At 47.0% G+C, this 18,217-nt stretch overlaps 1 protein-coding gene across 1 annotated transcript; it reads right to left on the reverse strand.

The window, feature by feature from the left end:
* Nucleotides 1–280: 280 nt before the first annotated feature.
* RLN3 (relaxin 3) lies at nucleotides 281–2,569 on the reverse strand. Its single transcript, XM_068980057.1, has 2 exons — nucleotides 2,360–2,569; nucleotides 281–947 (listed from the first exon to the last, which is right to left on the reverse strand). The coding sequence occupies exons 1-2, from the start codon at nucleotides 2,535–2,537 to the stop codon at nucleotides 718–720; spliced, it is 408 nt and encodes a 135-aa protein (XP_068836158.1). The 5' UTR covers nucleotides 2,538–2,569; the 3' UTR covers nucleotides 281–717.
* Between the last annotated feature and the right edge of the window lie 15,648 nt (nucleotides 2,570–18,217).

Below are 18,217 nucleotides of genomic sequence, written 5' to 3' on the forward strand. Positions count from 1 at the left end.
CCCGCCCCTTATCTGCACCGGAAAGTTCTCGGCAGAACTCGCAGGGGCTGCGGAGGGGGTGGGGGCTGCGCTGAGGGCGTGGCCGAAGCTCCCTTGATACCTGCCCCTTCCCTCCCCAAACATCACACACTGCCAAGTCTTTTGCAACTTTTTATTTTGAGGGGCTAGAGAAGGTTCTGATCCGTTCCCACCACACACACACTGAGCTTCCCACCCCAGGATATGAAAAAAACCCAGGAGTCCTTCCACCAACCCTGGGGTCTACAGCTTTAGAACCCCTCACAGCGGGCTGGGTTGGAGGGAGAGGGGCTGGCAGGCAGGAAGGCTGGAATGGGGTGGGGGCATAATTTGGGCTGGCGAACGGCCACAGGTGGGACAGGAGAGAGTCGCAGCTCGGGCAAGGGTCTGAGTGTGGCCAGCTTGGGTAAGTAGGGACAATAGGAGACAGAACAGGCCAGGAAAGGCATCGTATGGGCTGCTCAGACGTGAGGGTCCCCATCTGGCCAGGTTGCGGCATAGCTTGCTCAGGGGTGGGATGGACTGCTCAAAGATCGGGGTTGGGTGGGGGGACTCTGAGCCCACAGTGCCGGACCTCTGTGAATTGCTGATGAATGAATGCGTGAGGGACCAGAAACAAGTGCCCAGCCGGACGCTGGTCAGGTGGATGGCAGGGCTGGGGCATTCACCCTGGTGGCCCCCTGCCACCCAGTTCTGCTTCTAGCAGAGTCTGCCGATTTCGCTCTTGCTGCACCCCCGCTTGCAGCAGTTGCTTGATAGGCCAGTCAGGACGTCACGTCTGCCCCGCAGAGACCCTGGGGTTCCCTGCCAGCCCTGTCCGGCCCCGTAGAAGGCCTGAGGGGACTTGGTCAGGGCCAGCCACTCGCTGGAGGCCACTGCCTCATCCAGCTCACTCTCTGAGTCAGTGTCCACCTCTGCGAAGGCATCTTCTGCAAAAGATGAGAAGAGTTAGTGCCCGGGACTGTGTCACACCCAGAGTCCCAGCTCCGGGCTGGCCCAGCTACTTCTCTGTTCTTGAGTGTGAATAAGCCTCATGAGTATAGACTTTGATTCTGCTCAGACGTGGGTTCCTTCTTTGATGAGCAGCTTAACCCCACTGAGCTTGACTTTCCTCTTCCGTCATAGGTTTTGCCCCGCGTGCTAAGTCATTTCAGTTGTGTCCAACTCTTTTCAACCTTATAGACCATAGCCCACCAGGCTCCTCAGTCCATGGAATTCCCCAAGCAAGAATACCGGAGTGGGTTACCATGCCCTCCTCCAGAGGACATTCATGACCCAGGGATGGAACCCACATCTTGTCAGGCAAGTTTGGGTACCACTAGCGCCACCTGGGAAGCCCAGCTTTCCCCTCCTACTTAGTTATTGAGGACCTGATGGTGAAAAACACGTGTCTGGGAGCTGAACTGACTGAGCCCTAGTCCAGTTACCATCCTTGAGCTGCAGTTTCCTTGCCTGCAAAGTGGGGGTAATAATAACTCCTGGGACTTCCCTGGCAGTCCAGTGGTTAAGACTTTGCCTTCCAATGCAGGGAATGCAGGTTTGATCCCTGGTCGGAAAGCTAAGATCCCACATGCTTCTTGAAACAGAAGCCGTATTGTAACAAATTCAATAAAGACTTTAAAAATGGTCTACATCAAAAATTTTTTAAAGGCTTCTACCTTGTAGAGTTTTATACAGAGTAGATGACTTAACTAATATGCATTAAAAAAAAAAAAACTTAAAATAGCATCTGATATACGGTAAGCACTCAGTTTTGTCCTAATCAGTTTAGACTCAATTTTGCCACCTAACAAATGTGCAAGATACAGGAGCTGTGCCTCCTATTTGTAGATAAAGCTGATCAGAGAAGAAAAGCAACTTGGTAGAGGGTCACCTGCTGCTGCTGCTGCTAAGTCGCTTCAGTCGTGTCCGACTGTGCAACCCCATAGACGGAGGGTCACCTATTAGGTGGTAAATCTAGCCTTGTCCTCACCACACTCCTTTAACTCCCTTCCCTGAGGCTTGGAAAGCACTTTAGTTTTTGCTTCTGAATGGTACTGACCAGGGTTGGGCAAACAACAGCCTTGCGTAACACAGGGCTCACACGTAGTAAGTGTCCCAGACTTCTAGCTGGTTCAAATGGCTTGCCACCCACCCCACCCCATCTCAGCTCTGCAGCTCTGCCAACCAGCTCCCTCAGCCTTGGCACAGCTTCAAGGGCCTGGCCCATCTCCCCGGCTGCATGTGGTGAAGGAGGGATCTTCCTGTCCCAGCCCCTCATCTCACCTCCGTCTCTGGTTTCTGGGACCCACCTCATGTCCCATCAATCCCGTGGCCACACACACTACCTCCCCAGCCTTACCCACAGCGTCGCGGGCACGTCTCCATCGGGAGCCCCCACAGGTGAAGATGACCGCTCGGATGAATTCACGGCCGCAAAGTTTCACTCCGTAGGGTGTTGCCCGGGCCTCGGTCCTCGGCAACAGCTCCCCGGCCAGCACCCCCAGGGCCAGCAACAGCAGGACCAGATGTCTGACCATGCTGGACTGGGCTGCCTGAGAGGCGAGAGTGGGCACGCCAAGGCAGCTTCCTGGTGATTGGTACTACTACCACCTCCTGGCCCCTCATTTATACATCTTAGCTTCCCCCTCCTGTCCTGTAGGACCTGAGTGACCTCCTTTATCTCCATCAGCAGAGGGGAGGTGGACATGCCCCACCCCCAACCCTGACCTTTCCTGTTTTCTGGACCAAGCGATAACCTTTAGAAGGAATAGGGTGACGTGGCCCAGCTGTCATCATCGGCCGTCATCTTCAACAGAGAGAGGTGAGAAGGCCTCCGCTCAGCAGAGACCAGTGAGGGAATCAATTCTTAGGTAGGTTGATAAGAAGTCCGGGGTCCTCAAGGAGGAGAAAGGGGTCTTGAGTTTTTAAAGGTGAGATAGGGGTCTGGAGTTCTCAAGGAGGAGAAAAAGACAAACATTTTTTTCTTTAAGCCCTGAGCTGCTGCTGCTGCTGCTGCTAAGTTGTGAACAGAACTGCCGCTTCAGTTGTGTCTGACTCTGTGCGACCCCATAGAAGGCAGCCCACCAGGCTCCTCTGTCCCTGGGATTCTCCAGGCAAGAATACTGGAGTGGGTTGCCATTTCCTTCTCCAATGCACGCATGCATGCATGCTAAGTCGCTTCAGTCGTGTTTGACTCTGTGCGATGCCGTGGACAGCAGCCCACCAGGCTCCTCTGTCCACAGGATTCTCCAGGCAAGAACACTGGAGTGGGTTGCCATTTCCTGAGCGGATGATTGCACAACAAAACAGCTCATCTTGCTCAAGGATATGTTTTTCCTCTAATTCTGTACCAATGACTATATAACAACAATGTATCCTGCTTGAGGACATGTTTCTCCTTCTTGAGAACCTTCTGACTAATCCTATCATTTTATAAAATGTATATTGTGGGAGTGGGTCTGGTAAGACCTTTACAACCTTGAGACATTCTTTCGATTTATTGTTAATAACCAACTGAAAAGCATATAGCTCCCTTGCTAAGATTAGCGAGTGGGGCAGTCTCTGTCCCCCTTCTGATGTCTATGTCAGAAGCTTTCTCTGTCTCCTTTTCACTTTAATAAAACTCTGCTATGCAACAGCTCTCAGTGACAAAGCTGGTACCTGGTCCCGAAACTAAATCTTCGGAGATCGTGAATCCGACACCGTTCACCGTTAAGCTATCGGCAGGAACCAGACCCCCACCAGACCAGGAGGGAGGGCACGACCAGCCCCTCATTACCCCTCTACTGCTAGGGTCCTGGGCCTCTTCTGTAATAACAATAGTGAGCGCTTACACTGTGTGGGTATGGGGCCAGGCACTGCTCTAAATATTTCAGATATTGTTTAATTAATTTAGTACTCTCCATAACCTATGGTAATGGTTCTCAAAATCTGAGCCAGCCTCAGAATCTGGAGGGCTTGTTAAAATACAGATCGCTGGGCACCATTTGCAGAGCATCTGAGAATCTGTGTGTGTGTGCGTGCTCAGTTGCGTCTGACCCTTTTGCGACCCCATGGACTGCAGCCGGCCAGGTTTCTCTGTCCATGGGATTCTCCAGGCAAGAATACTGGAGTGTGTAAGGAAAGGGAGTTAGAGAAGACGAGATTCGAGAAAAAACAAAAGAGACCGGCACTCTACAGGAACAGATCACCTTATTGAGGCGAGAAGGGGCAGCAGTCAGATTAGCGGGCTGCTGCACTTAGTGGAGAAGAGAGTAGGTATATATAGAAAACATATACATGCGGAGATGCATCGTTCTGAGGGGGTCTGTTTTTCCTCATGATTATTTTTGATTAGTTAGCTTTCAGCAACCGGGGTAAGGAATTCCTGAGACGGGCCGGAGACTGGGATCAGCTGGGAGCTGAACGTAATCAATGTTAACGTCCATTCCTTTCTTTGGGGGGAGAATGCTCTTTATTCTGTATAGAATGGTGGGGAGGACCTGGAGGGAAGTTTTAACTCCAGGCTATTTTGAGCCATGTAGCTTTCCTTCAGAGTGGGTTGCCATCTCCTCCTCCAGCGGATCTTCCCAAACCAAGGAATCGAACTCACATGTCCTGCCTGTCCTGCGTTGGCAGGTGGGTTATTCACCACTGAGCCAGTGGGGAAACCCCGTTGAGAATCTGCATTGGCAACACATTTCTGGGCCGTGCAGATGCTGCTGGTCCAGAAAGCACACTTTTTTAAAAAGTTTATTTATTTGGCTGCCCTGGGTCTTAGGTGCAGCATGCAGGATCTTTTTACTAATAGTTGTGGCCTCTGAACTCTTAGTTGTGAATATGGGATCTAGTTCCCTGACCAGGGATTGAACCTGGGACCCCTGCCTTGCGTGTGTGGAGTTTTATCCCCTGGACCACCAGGGAAGTCTCCAGAAACCACACTTTAGAGAACCACTGGACTATGAGATCAGGACTAAGATTGTCTCTGCGTTATGGAAACAACCGTGACGTAAGGTGTCCAAGGTTAGCTAGTAGGTGAAAGTGGAGATTGAAGTTTAAACAGAGCCTCTGGCTCCAGAGCCCATGCTCTCCAAAGGGGAAAAAAAAGGTTTTAAAAAGTCTTTATTGGAGTATACTTGATTTACAATGTTGCGTTAGTTTCAGGTGTACAGCAAAGTGAATCCGATATACATATATATATATATCCACTGCTTTTTTTGGATTCTTTCCTCATATAGGTCACTACAGAGCATTGAGCAGAGTTCCCTGTGCTATACAGCAGGTCCTTACTAGTTATCTCTTTTATTTAGGGTGGTGTGTTTATGTCAGTCCCAACCTCCTAGTTTCTCTCTCCCTCCAGGGAAAATTTGTAAAGAATTTTTTAAAAATAATGGGGACAGAGTTTCAGTTTCACAGGATGAAGAGTTCTGAAGATAGATGGTGGTGATGGTTACACCGCCATGTGAATGAACTGTTCATTGAACTGGACACTGAAAATGGTTACTATGATACATGTCATGTTATGTGTAGGTTACCATAATTTAAAAAATAATTTTTATATGTTTAACTAATATCATACATGGGCTTCCCTGGTGGCTCAGATGGTAAAGAATCTGCCTGCAATGCAGGAGACCCAGATTTGAACCATGGGTCAGGAAGATACCCTGGAGAAGGGAAAGGCTACCCACTCCATTCAGAGACGAACTGTCCTATGCGGGGCAATGTTTAGCAGTGGGCTCTCCAGATACAAAGGAACCTACTTACAAAATGGAAATAGACACACAGAAATAGAAGACAAACTTATGGTCTCCAAAAGGGGAAAAAAAGTTTTTAAAAAGTCTTTATTGGAGTATAGTTGATTTACAATGTTGCGTTAGTTTCAGGTGTACAGCAAAGTGCATCAGATATACATATATATATATATCCACTGCTTTTTTTGGATTCTTTCCTCATATGGGTCAGAGAGTAGGGGAGTAGGGGAGCAGGGGAGAGAGAAATTGGGAGGTTCGGGTTAATATATGCAGCCTGAATGCATGCGTGCTGTCACTTCAGTCATGTCCGACTCTTTGCGACCCCATGGACTGTGGCCCGCCAGGCTCCTCGGTCCATGGGATTCTCTAGGCAGGAATACTGGAGAGGGTTGCCATGCCCTCCTCCAGGGGAACATATATCCACTACTGTACATAAAATAGATAACCAACAAGGACCTACTACATATAGGGAACAATGCTCAATATTTTGTAATAACCTACAAGGGAAAAGAATCTGAAAAAGAATGTATATTATATATGGGCTTCCCTGGTGGCTTAGATGGTAAAGAATCCGCTTCCAGTGCCAGAGATCTGGGTTCGATCCTGGGTCAGGAAGATTCCCTGGAGGAGAGCATGGCAACCCACTCCAGTGGGTTCACCGTTAAGCTATCAGCAGGAACCAGACCCCCACCAGACCAGGAGGGAGGGCACGACCAGCCCCTCATTACCCCCCTACTGCTAGGGTCCTGGGCCTCTTCTGTAATAACAATAGTGAGCGCTTACACTGTGTGGGTATGGGGCCAGGCACTGCTCTAAATATTTCAGATATTGTTTAATTAATTTAGTACTCTCCATAACCTATGGTAATGGTTCTCAAAATCTGAGCCAGCCTCAGAATCTGGAGGGCTTGTTAAAATACAGATCGCTGGGCACCATTTGCAGAGCATCTGAGAATCTGTGTGTGTGTGCGTGCTCAGTTGCGTCTGACCCTTTTGCGACCCCATGGACTGCAGCCGGCCAGGTTTCTCTGTCCATGGGATTCTCCAGGCAAGAATACTGGAGTGTGTAAGGAAAGGGAGTTAGAGAAGACGAGATTCGAGAAAAAACAAAAGAGACCGGCACTCTACAGGAACAGATCACCTTATTGAGGCGAGAAGGGGCAGCAGTCAGATTAGCGGGCTGCTGCACTTAGTGGAGAAGAGAGTAGGTATATATAGAAAACATATACATGCGGAGATGCATCGTTCTGAGGGGGTCTGTTTTTCCTCATGATTATTTTTGATTAGTTAGCTTTCAGCAACCGGGGTAAGGAATTCCTGAGACGGGCCGGAGACTGGGATCAGCTGGGAGCTGAACGTAATCAATGTTAACGTCCATTCCTTTCTTTGGGGGGAGAATGCTCTTTATTCTGTATAGAATGGTGGGGAGGACCTGGAGGGAAGTTTTAACTCCAGGCTATTTTGAGCCGTGTAGCTTTCCTTCAGAGTGGGTTGCCATCTCCTCCTCCAGCGGATCTTCCCAAACCAAGGAATCGAACTCACATGTCCTGCCTGTCCTGCGTTGGCAGGTGGGTTATTCACCACTGAGCCAGTGGGGAAACCCCGTTGAGAATCTGCATTGGCAACACATTTCTGGGCCGTGCAGATGCTGCTGGTCCAGAAAGCACACTTTTTTAAAAAGTTTATTTATTTGGCTGCCCTGGGTCTTAGGTGCAGCATGCAGGATCTTTTTACTAATAGTTGTGGCCTCTGAACTCTTAGTTGTGAATATGGGATCTAGTTCCCTGACCAGGGATTGAACCTGGGACCCCTGCCTTGCGTGTGTGGAGTTTTATCCCCTGGACCACCAGGGAAGTCTCCAGAAACCACACTTTAGAGAACCACTGGACTATGAGATCAGGACTAAGATTGTCTCTGCGTTATGGAAACAACCGTGACGTAAGGTGTCCAAGGTTAGCTAGTAGGTGAAAGTGGAGATTGAAGTTTAAACAGAGCCTCTGGCTCCAGAGCCCATGCTCTCCAAAGGGGAAAAAAAAGGTTTTAAAAAGTCTTTATTGGAGTATACTTGATTTACAATGTTGCGTTAGTTTCAGGTGTACAGCAAAGTGAATCCGATATACATATATATATATATCCACTGCTTTTTTTGGATTCTTTCCTCATATAGGTCACTACAGAGCATTGAGCAGAGTTCCCTGTGCTATACAGCAGGTCCTTACTAGTTATCTCTTTTATTTAGGGTGGTGTGTTTATGTCAGTCCCAACCTCCTAGTTTCTCTCTCCCTCCAGGGAAAATTTGTAAAGAATTTTTTAAAAATAATGGGGACAGAGTTTCAGTTTCACAGGATGAAGAGTTCTGAAGATAGATGGTGGTGATGGTTACACCGCCATGTGAATGAACTGTTCATTGAACTGGACACTGAAAATGGTTACTATGATACATGTCATGTTATGTGTAGGTTACCATAATTTAAAAAATAATTTTTATATGTTTAACTAATATCATACATGGGCTTCCCTGGTGGCTCAGATGGTAAAGAATCTGCCTGCAATGCAGGAGACCCAGATTTGAACCATGGGTCAGGAAGATACCCTGGAGAAGGGAAAGGCTACCCACTCCATTCAGAGACGAACTGTCCTATGCGGGGCAATGTTTAGCAGTGGGCTCTCCAGATACAAAGGAACCTACTTACAAAATGGAAATAGACACACAGAAATAGAAGACAAACTTATGGTCTCCAAAAGGGGAAAAAAAGTTTTTAAAAAGTCTTTATTGGAGTATAGTTGATTTACAATGTTGCGTTAGTTTCAGGTGTACAGCAAAGTGCATCAGATATACATATATATATATATCCACTGCTTTTTTTGGATTCTTTCCTCATATGGGTCAGAGAGTAGGGGAGTAGGGGAGCAGGGGAGAGAGAAATTGGGAGGTTCGGGTTAATATATGCAGCCTGAATGCATGCGTGCTGTCACTTCAGTCATGTCCGACTCTTTGCGACCCCATGGACTGTGGCCCGCCAGGCTCCTCGGTCCATGGGATTCTCTAGGCAGGAATACTGGAGAGGGTTGCCATGCCCTCCTCCAGGGGAACATATATCCACTACTGTACATAAAATAGATAACCAACAAGGACCTACTACATATAGGGAACAATGCTCAATATTTTGTAATAACCTACAAGGGAAAAGAATCTGAAAAAGAATGTATATTATATATGGGCTTCCCTGGTGGCTTAGATGGTAAAGAATCCGCTTCCAGTGCCAGAGATCTGGGTTCGATCCTGGGTCAGGAAGATTCCCTGGAGGAGAGCATGGCAACCCACTCCAGTGGGTTCACCGTTAAGCTATCAGCAGGAACCAGACCCCCACCAGACCAGGAGGGAGGGCACGACCAGCCCCTCATTACCCCCCTACTGCTAGGGTCCTGGGCCTCTTCTGTAATAACAATAGTGAGCGCTTACACTGTGTGGGTATGGGGCCAGGCACTGCTCTAAATATTTCAGATATTGTTTAATTAATTTAGTACTCTCCATAACCTATGGTAATGGTTCTCAAAATCTGAGCCAGCCTCAGAATCTGGAGGGCTTGTTAAAATACAGATCGCTGGGCACCATTTGCAGAGCATCTGAGAATCTGTGTGTGTGTGCGTGCTCAGTTGCGTCTGACCCTTTTGCGACCCCATGGACTGCAGCCGGCCAGGTTTCTCTGTCCATGGGATTCTCCAGGCAAGAATACTGGAGTGTGTAAGGAAAGGGAGTTAGAGAAGACGAGATTCGAGAAAAAACAAAAGAGACCGGCACTCTACAGGAACAGATCACCTTATTGAGGCGAGAAGGGGCAGCAGTCAGATTAGCGGGCTGCTGCACTTAGTGGAGAAGAGAGTAGGTATATATAGAAAACATATACATGCGGAGATGCATCGTTCTGAGGGGGTCTGTTTTTCCTCATGATTATTTTTGATTAGTTAGCTTTCAGCAACCGGGGTAAGGAATTCCTGAGACGGGCCGGAGACTGGGATCAGCTGGGAGCTGAACGTAATCAATGTTAACGTCCATTCCTTTCTTTGGGGGGAGAATGCTCTTTATTCTGTATAGAATGGTGGGGAGGACCTGGAGGGAAGTTTTAACTCCAGGCTATTTTGAGCCGTGTAGCTTTCCTTCAGAGTGGGTTGCCATCTCCTCCTCCAGCGGATCTTCCCAAACCAAGGAATCGAACTCACATGTCCTGCCTGTCCTGCGTTGGCAGGTGGGTTATTCACCACTGAGCCAGTGGGGAAACCCCGTTGAGAATCTGCATTGGCAACACATTTCTGGGCCGTGCAGATGCTGCTGGTCCAGAAAGCACACTTTTTTAAAAAGTTTATTTATTTGGCTGCCCTGGGTCTTAGGTGCAGCATGCAGGATCTTTTTACTAATAGTTGTGGCCTCTGAACTCTTAGTTGTGAATATGGGATCTAGTTCCCTGACCAGGGATTGAACCTGGGACCCTGCCTTGCGTGTGTGGAGTTTTATCCCCTGGACCACCAGGGAAGTCTCCAGAAACCACACTTTAGAGAACCACTGGACTATGAGATCAGGACTAAGATTGTCTCTGCGTTATGGAAACAACCGTGACGTAAGGTGTCCAAGGTTAGCTAGTAGGTGAAAGTGGAGATTGAAGTTTAAACAGAGCCTCTGGCTCCAGAGCCCATGCTCTCCAAAGGGGAAAAAAAAGGTTTTAAAAAGTCTTTATTGGAGTATACTTGATTTACAATGTTGCGTTAGTTTCAGGTGTACAGCAAAGTGAATCCGATATACATATATATATATCCACTGCTTTTTTTGGATTCTTTCCTCATATAGGTCACTACAGAGCATTGAGCAGAGTTCCCTGTGCTATACAGCAGGTCCTTACTAGTTATCTCTTTTATTTAGGGTGGTGTGTTTATGTCAGTCCCAACCTCCTAGTTTCTCTCTCCCTCCAGGGAAAATTTGTAAAGAATTTTTTAAAAATAATGGGGACAGAGTTTCAGTTTCACAGGATGAAGAGTTCTGAAGATAGATGGTGGTGATGGTTACACCGCCATGTGAATGAACTGTTCATTGAACTGGACACTGAAAATGGTTACTATGATACATGTCATGTTATGTGTAGGTTACCATAATTTAAAAAATAACTTTTATATGTTTAACTAATATCATACATGGGCTTCCCTGGTGGCTCAGATGGTAAAGAATCTGCCTGCAATGCAGGAGACCCAGATTTGAACCATGGGTCAGGAAGATACCCTGGAGAAGGGAAAGGCTACCCACTCCATTCAGAGATGAACTGTCCTGTGCGGGGCAATGCTTAGCAGTGGGCTCTCCAGATACAAAGGAACTTACTTACAAAATGGAAATAGACACACAGAAATAGAAGACAAACTTACGGTCATCCAAGGAGCAGGGGAGAGATAAATTGGGAGGTTCGGGTTAATATATGCAGCCTGAATGCATGCGTGCTAAATCACTTCAGTCATGTCCGACTCTTTGCAACCCCATGGACTGTGGCCCGCCAGGCTCCTCGGTCCATGGGATTCTCTAGGCAGGAATACTGGAGAGGGTTGCCATGCCCTCCTCCAGGGGAACATATATACACTATTGTACATAAAATAGATAACCAACAAGGACCTACTACATATAGGGAACTATGCTCAATATTTTGTAATAACCTACAAGGGAAAAGAATCTGAAAAAGAATGTATATTATATATGGGCTTCCCTGGTGGCTTAGATGGTAAAGAATCCGCTTCCAATGCTGGAGATCTGGGTTCGATCCTGGGTCAGGAAGATTCCCTGGAGGAGAGCATGGCAACCCACTCCAGTGTTCTTGCCTGGAGAATCCCCATGGACAGAGGAGCCTGGCAGGCTGCAGTCCAAGGGGTTGCAAAGGGTCGGACACGACTGAGCGACTAAGCACAGCACACATATGTATATGCACATGTGTATATATGTATGTACCCCTGAAACTAACAGAACGCTGTACATCAACTATCGTTCAATTTTTAAAAATATGAAAAAACAACAAGGCAAAAAAAAAAAGGGAAAAACAACTCAAGGGCCTCTCCAGAAATAAAAAGGTCCTGATTTGTAGCAGTTACAGGTTTCTGGCCAATTTCAAGCTACCAACATGATGTTAGTGTGATATAGCCAATTTCCTGAAAAGTTATTAATCAGTTCTCACGAGTCAGTATAAACTGGCTCTAGGACACCACTGAAATATGAAAAAGAAAATCTCAATTTGTACAATTAAAAAAATAATAATGATTCAAAGACTTTCCTGGTGGTCCAGTGGCTAGAACTCCAGCCTCTGGATGCAGAGGGCCTGGGTTCGATCCCTGGTCAGGGAAAGAGATCCCAGCTGTTGCAACTAAGAAGTCGCATGCTGAAACTGAAAGATTCCGCATACTGTGACTAAGACCTTGCACAACCAAATAAGTGGATATATTAAGTCATGATTTTTTAACACTCCTGTCATCATTACCCAGATTAGGAGGACGGTGCCGGCTCCACTGATGTCCCCCCCAACCCCCCCATCACAAGTCCTTCTTCCAAGCCCAGGTAACCATCATCTTGACTTCAGCTGTCATCATTTCTCTGCCTTTCATTTGCTTGGTTTTCCCCTGGCTGCTGGCTTCTGGACTCTTCAATCCCCAACCAGGGACTGAACCCAGACCCTTGGCAGTGAGTACTAACCACTGGCCTGCCAGGGAATTCCCTGCTTTTCATTAGTTTATTTTTTATTTTATTTTTGGCTGTGCTGAGTCTTCGTTGCTGCTCTTGGGCTTTCTCTAGTTGCAGCAAGTCGGGGCTGCTCTCTACTTGCGGTGCACGGCTTCTCATCGTGGTAGCTTTTCTTGTTGCGGAACAACAGCTCAGTAGTTGTAGCCCATGGGCTTAGTTGCCCCTCAGCATGTAGAATCTTCCAGGACGAGGGATCTAACCTGTGTCCCCTACATAGGCAGGAGGATTTTTAACTGCTGGACCACAGGGAAGTCCTGGTTTTCATTAGTTTTTACACCAACAGGGCATCTCTGAAAAAGATAACTGAATCTTTGAATCAAAACTGAATCTGTTTCTTTTTTTTTTTTCCTTTTTTTCCCCTCCATTCCACCAGTTGCACTTTCTATCAAAGAGTGATATGCATACAGAAAAGTGCCCAGACCATCAGTGGATATCAGAAGGATTTTCACAAACAGAACACACTTCTGCATCCATTACTTAGGTCCAGAAGCAGAACATTCCCAGTCTTCACGCAGAGTGAGGGAGTTAAGCTTCACTGTCTGGAGGAGGAGTAGGGTAAAATTTGTGGACGTATGTTAAACAGAGGATGAGGTGGTTAGACAGCATCACTGACTCAGTGGACATGAATTCAAGCAAACTTTGGGAGGTGATGGACAGCAGAGCCTGGCGTGCTGCAGTCCGTGGGGTCACAAGGAGTCGGACACGACTTAGTGACTGAACATCTACAATGTCAAAACCATACTAGCCAAGAAATACTTTGAGTGACACGCTTTGGGGCGATGCATAGATCCTGCTTCCCATTCCATCCACTGAGTTTAGCCTTCGTTGGTGGATTGTGTGTGCAGAAATTATTACTGTGCTATCTGTTTACTCGTAAGTTTCCATTTACCTCTCTCCTTCTGCATTTGTTATTATTTATTCTTTGGAATTCTTCTGTAAGGAAGAGCTGATTCATTTCCACTTATTTACTTGTGCCATCATTTATTTATACCAATATGGACTCATGAAGAGTTTTTTTATTCTTTGGGTGAAAATAAAATACTACTATTGTTTATTTCTCCACCCAAATTGTTCCAGCTTTGGCCATGGGGAGCTCTTTCAGTTGGCCCCTGCTCTGAGCATTTTCTCTCAGGCCCTGCTCTTTTGACATGATTCCATATTTCTTTTTGAGTACTTCCTTACTTTCTGGCATCACACGATGTTCCAGGCTCATCTTACATTTTCCCTGCCGCAGTCCTAGAATCAGCCGTTTTCCCAAAGATTTGGGAATTCCTTTCCTGGGTTTCCTTTACTGGAGAGTGGTGGCAAGATTGAGAAGTCAAGATCGGGATGTTGAGTCTGCTTGTGGTTACTGGGAGTAGAGGTTGACGTTGCTGCTTCTGGGCCCTCTCAGCTGATATCATTACTTAAAAACAAGAGAAATATTGGACTTCCTAGGTGGTCTAGTGGTTAAGAATTCACCTGCCAGTGCAGGGGCCACAGATATAAACTCTGGTCCTGGAAGATTGCACATGCCATGGGACAACTAAATCCGTGGGCCACAGCTACTGAGCCTGTGCCCTAGAGCCCGGGAGCTGAACTACTGAAGCCCACACGCCCTAGGGCCCGCAGTGAGAGAAGCCCACCCACAGAATCTAGAAAGTAGCCCCCGCTCGTCACAGCTGGACAAAGCCCGCACAGCAGTGAGGACCCAGCAGAGCCAAAAATAAATAAGCACTGAGGTACAATTCCTATGACATAAAATGGACCACCTTTCACAAAAAAATACTTATTTGGCTGCACTGAGTCTTGGTTGGAGCATTCGAGATCTTTGATCTTTGTCGCGGCATCTGGGATCTTTAGTCGCCACACGTGGTGTCTACTTCCCCGACCAGGGATTGAACCCGGGCCCCCTGAAGTGGGAGCATGGAGTCTTAGCCACCGGACCACTAGGGAAGTTTCCACATTGACCATTTTAGTGTTACATGTACACACATGTTCAGAGTCTCACTGGTCACAACAGCCAGAGTGAAAACAACCCAAATTCCAATCAAGAGATTAATGGATAAACAAACTGTGGTCCATCCCAAACAATGGACTATCACACAGTCATAAAAAGGAAGGAAGCAATGACCCACACCACGGTGTGGATGAACCTTGAGAACGTAACGCTGAGCGAAAGAAGACAGGTATCAGAGGTCGCATCGTGTATGACCCCGTGGATAGAAAATGCCCAGAAGAGGCACACCCACAGAGGCAGAAGGCAGACTGTGGTTGCCAAGGGTTGGGAGGAGGCAGGAATCGAGAGTGATTGTTACCAGGTATATTTTAGGATGATGAAACCATTTTGGAACTAGACAGAGGTGATTGTTTCACAACATTAGGATTCTACTAAATACCACCTGAATTGTTCCCTTTAACACTGTTAACTTTATATTATGGCAGTTTCACCTCAATTTATTTATTTTTAATTTTCACCTCTATTTAAAAAAAATCATCCATAGGGGCTCTGGTGATGGGCAGAGCTGAGTTCGAATCCCATCTCTGCCTAGGTCCTGCTGTGTGACCTTTGACGAGTCACTTAACCTCTCTGGGCCTCAGTTTCCTCATCGGCAAAACGAGGAAGATTCAATGAGTGCGTCAAATTCTTGTAAAACTCTGTGGCACGCAGTAAGTGCTGCTTAATTAAATGTTATTTCTACTTGACACATCCTCTTTGGATTCTAACTTTGTTCCTTTGTCCTTTTTTTCATGACAAACTCCTGGCCTCAGTTGCCCCCAAAGCCAAGGGCAACTCTCCAGAAGGCAGGAGTCAGAGCTGACTGTACTGCTTCCAAAGGCCTGATGAATAATCCTCACCCCTCCTCTGCCCCTTCTGTTCCCGGCTGCTCTCCAGGGCCACACCCTTCTGCCCTTTTCTACATATCCCTGATCTTGGCCCAGGGGTTGCTGATGAACAAACACACCAGAAAATATTTGCTCTCTGACTGTTTGCCTTTAATGGACTGTCCCAAGACCAGAAGCCTCTTTCTGTGCCTCACACAGAATCAGAGTTTTGAGCCCAACAGAGCTGGGTTCAGATCCCACTTCCTAAGAGCAAGGTACGGCACCTCTCTGAGTTCCCTGGGAAGATGGAGATAATTAGCATGTGTTACTTTATGGGGCTGTGGTGAAGTGATGTAAATGCTTACCACTGGGCATAGCAACCAGTAAGCAAAGCAGGTTGAATGCTGAACTGCAGAAAGATATATCCATGTCCTAACCCCCAGGACTTGTAACGTGATCTTATTTGGGAAAAAAGGGGTTTTTTAAAAAGTATTATTTATTTGGCTGTGCCAGGTTGCTGTATGTGCGTGCGTGCTAAGTCAGTCGTAGCATGCCAGGCTTCTCTGTCCATAGAATTCTCCAGGCAAGAACACTGGAATGGGTTGCCATGCCCTCCTCCAGGGGATCTTCCTGACCCAGTGATCAAACCCTCGCCTCTTTGTCGTTGTTGTTCAATCGGTCTAACTTTGTTGTTTTTGTCTAACTCTGTGACACCATGAATTGCAGCACACCAGGCTTCCCAGTCCTTCACTATCTCCCAGAATTTGCTCAAACTTCTGTCCATTGAGTCGGTGATGCCATCCAACCAACCCATCCTTTGCTGCCCCTTTCTCTTCTTGCCCTCGATCTTCCCAAGCACCAGGGTCTTTACCCATGAGTCAGCTCCTTCCATCAGGTAGCCAAAGTATTGGAGCTTCAGTTTCAGCATCAGTCCTTCCAATGAATATTTAGGACTGATTTCCTTTAGGATTGACTGGTTTGATCTCCTCTTCAAACCACAGTTTGAAAGCATCAATTCTTTGGCACTCAGCCTTCTTTATGGTCCAACTCTCACATCCATACATGACTACTAGAAAAATCATAGCTTTGACTACACCGACCTTTGTTGGCAAAGTGATGTCTCTGCTTTTTAACACGCTGTCTAGGTTTGTGACAGTTTTATGTCTCCTGAATTGGCGGGCGGGTTCTTTACCACTATCGCCACCTGGGAAGCCCAGTTGCATTACACAAGACCTTCAGTCTTCTTGCAGCACTCAGGATCTTCAGCTGCAGCATTTGAACTCTTAGCTGTGGGTTGTGGAATCTGGTTTCCTGATCAGGGATGGAACCGGTGCTCCCTGCCTTGGGAACTCGGAGTCTTAGCCCCCGGGGGAAGTCCCAGGAAAAAAAGGGTCTTTACCTTGTAAAGGACTTTGAAATGACATCATCCTGGATCGTCTGGGTGGGCCCTAAATCTGACGCAGACAGAAGAGATTAGGCCAAGTGGAGCCAGAGGCAGAGATTGGAGTGATGTAGTCAACAGAGGCCCAAGTCATGCCAGGAGGCACAGAAGCTAGAAGAGATAAGGAAAGATCCTCCCTAGGCCCTTTGGGCCCCCCTGATGGCTTATCGGTAAAGAACTCACCTGCCAGTGCAGGAAACCCAGGTTCGACCCGTGAGTTGGGAAGATCCCCTGGAGAAGGACATGGCAACCCACTCCAGTATTCCTGCCTGCGAAATCCCTGAAAGAGTCAGACACAACTCAGTGACTAAAACGGCAAACCAAAGAGGCTTTGGAGAGAGCCACGGCTCTGCTGACACCTTGCTGATTTTGAACTTCTGGCCTCCAGAGCTGTGAGGGAATAAATCCGCATTGTTGGAGGCATCCGGTTATGATGAACGGTTACAGCAGCCGCAGGAAACTACAGAAGAATTTCAAAAGGTGACCTGCTGAAATCTCACTGTAGGCTTCCCTGGTGGCTCACCAGGCAAGAATCTGCCTGCGATGTGGGAGACCCAGGAGATGCGGGTTTGATCCCTGGGTTGGGAAGATCCCCTGGAGGAGGAAAGGGCAACCCGCTCCAGGATTCTTGCCTGGGAAATCGCAAGGACAGAGGAGGCTGGTGGGCTATGGTGCGTGGGGTAGCAAAAGAGTCGGACACAACTGAGAGACTGGGCATGCACACACCAATATCATTATTGTTATCGTCATCATCATTATCATTATCATGGTCAGCATAAAAACGCACTCAAATCCTTTCCAATCCTAGCGGTCTGGTGGCTAACATTCCACACTTCCAATGCAGGGGTCAAGGGTTCAATCCCTGGTCAGAATACTAAGATCTCACATGCCGTGAGGATGTGAAGTAAAAAATAAATTAATAAAGTAAAACAAGGAGTTCCCTGGTGGTCCAGTGGATAAGATTTAGCCTTCCAAAGCAGTGGATACCTGATCGGGGAGATAGTGAAGGACAGGGAAGCCTGCTGTGCTGCTGTCCAGGGGTCACAGAGTCAAACACGACTGAGTCACTGAACAATAACAGGGAGCCAAGACCCCACGTGCGTCGCGGCCAAAAAAATTTTAAAAAAAACCACAAAACATTGTAACAAATTCAATAAAGACTTTTAAAAAATAAATAAAATAAAATCTTACCAATCCTAAATAGATCCATTCTCCAGATTTGTAAACTAATTTTATTTTTGAACAGTTAACACATTCTCATGCTTCAACAAAGAGTGTAAGGTTATGTTGCAGGATCTTCCTCTCAAGTCTTAGTTACCCTCCCTTCCCCGACAGGTAACTACTGCTCTTGATTTCCTGAGTATCTTTCAGGAATTTCTGGGCACATAAAAAGAAATCCAAATGTGAGTCCTTATCCCCCCACCCACTCACACACACCTGCTTTTATTTATTTATTTGGTTGCTCCAGGTCTTAGTAGAT

Source organism: Capricornis sumatraensis, chromosome 9 (assembly GCF_032405125.1).
Source record: "Capricornis sumatraensis isolate serow.1 chromosome 9, serow.2, whole genome shotgun sequence".
Lineage (NCBI taxonomy): Eukaryota > Metazoa > Chordata > Mammalia > Artiodactyla > Bovidae > Capricornis > Capricornis sumatraensis.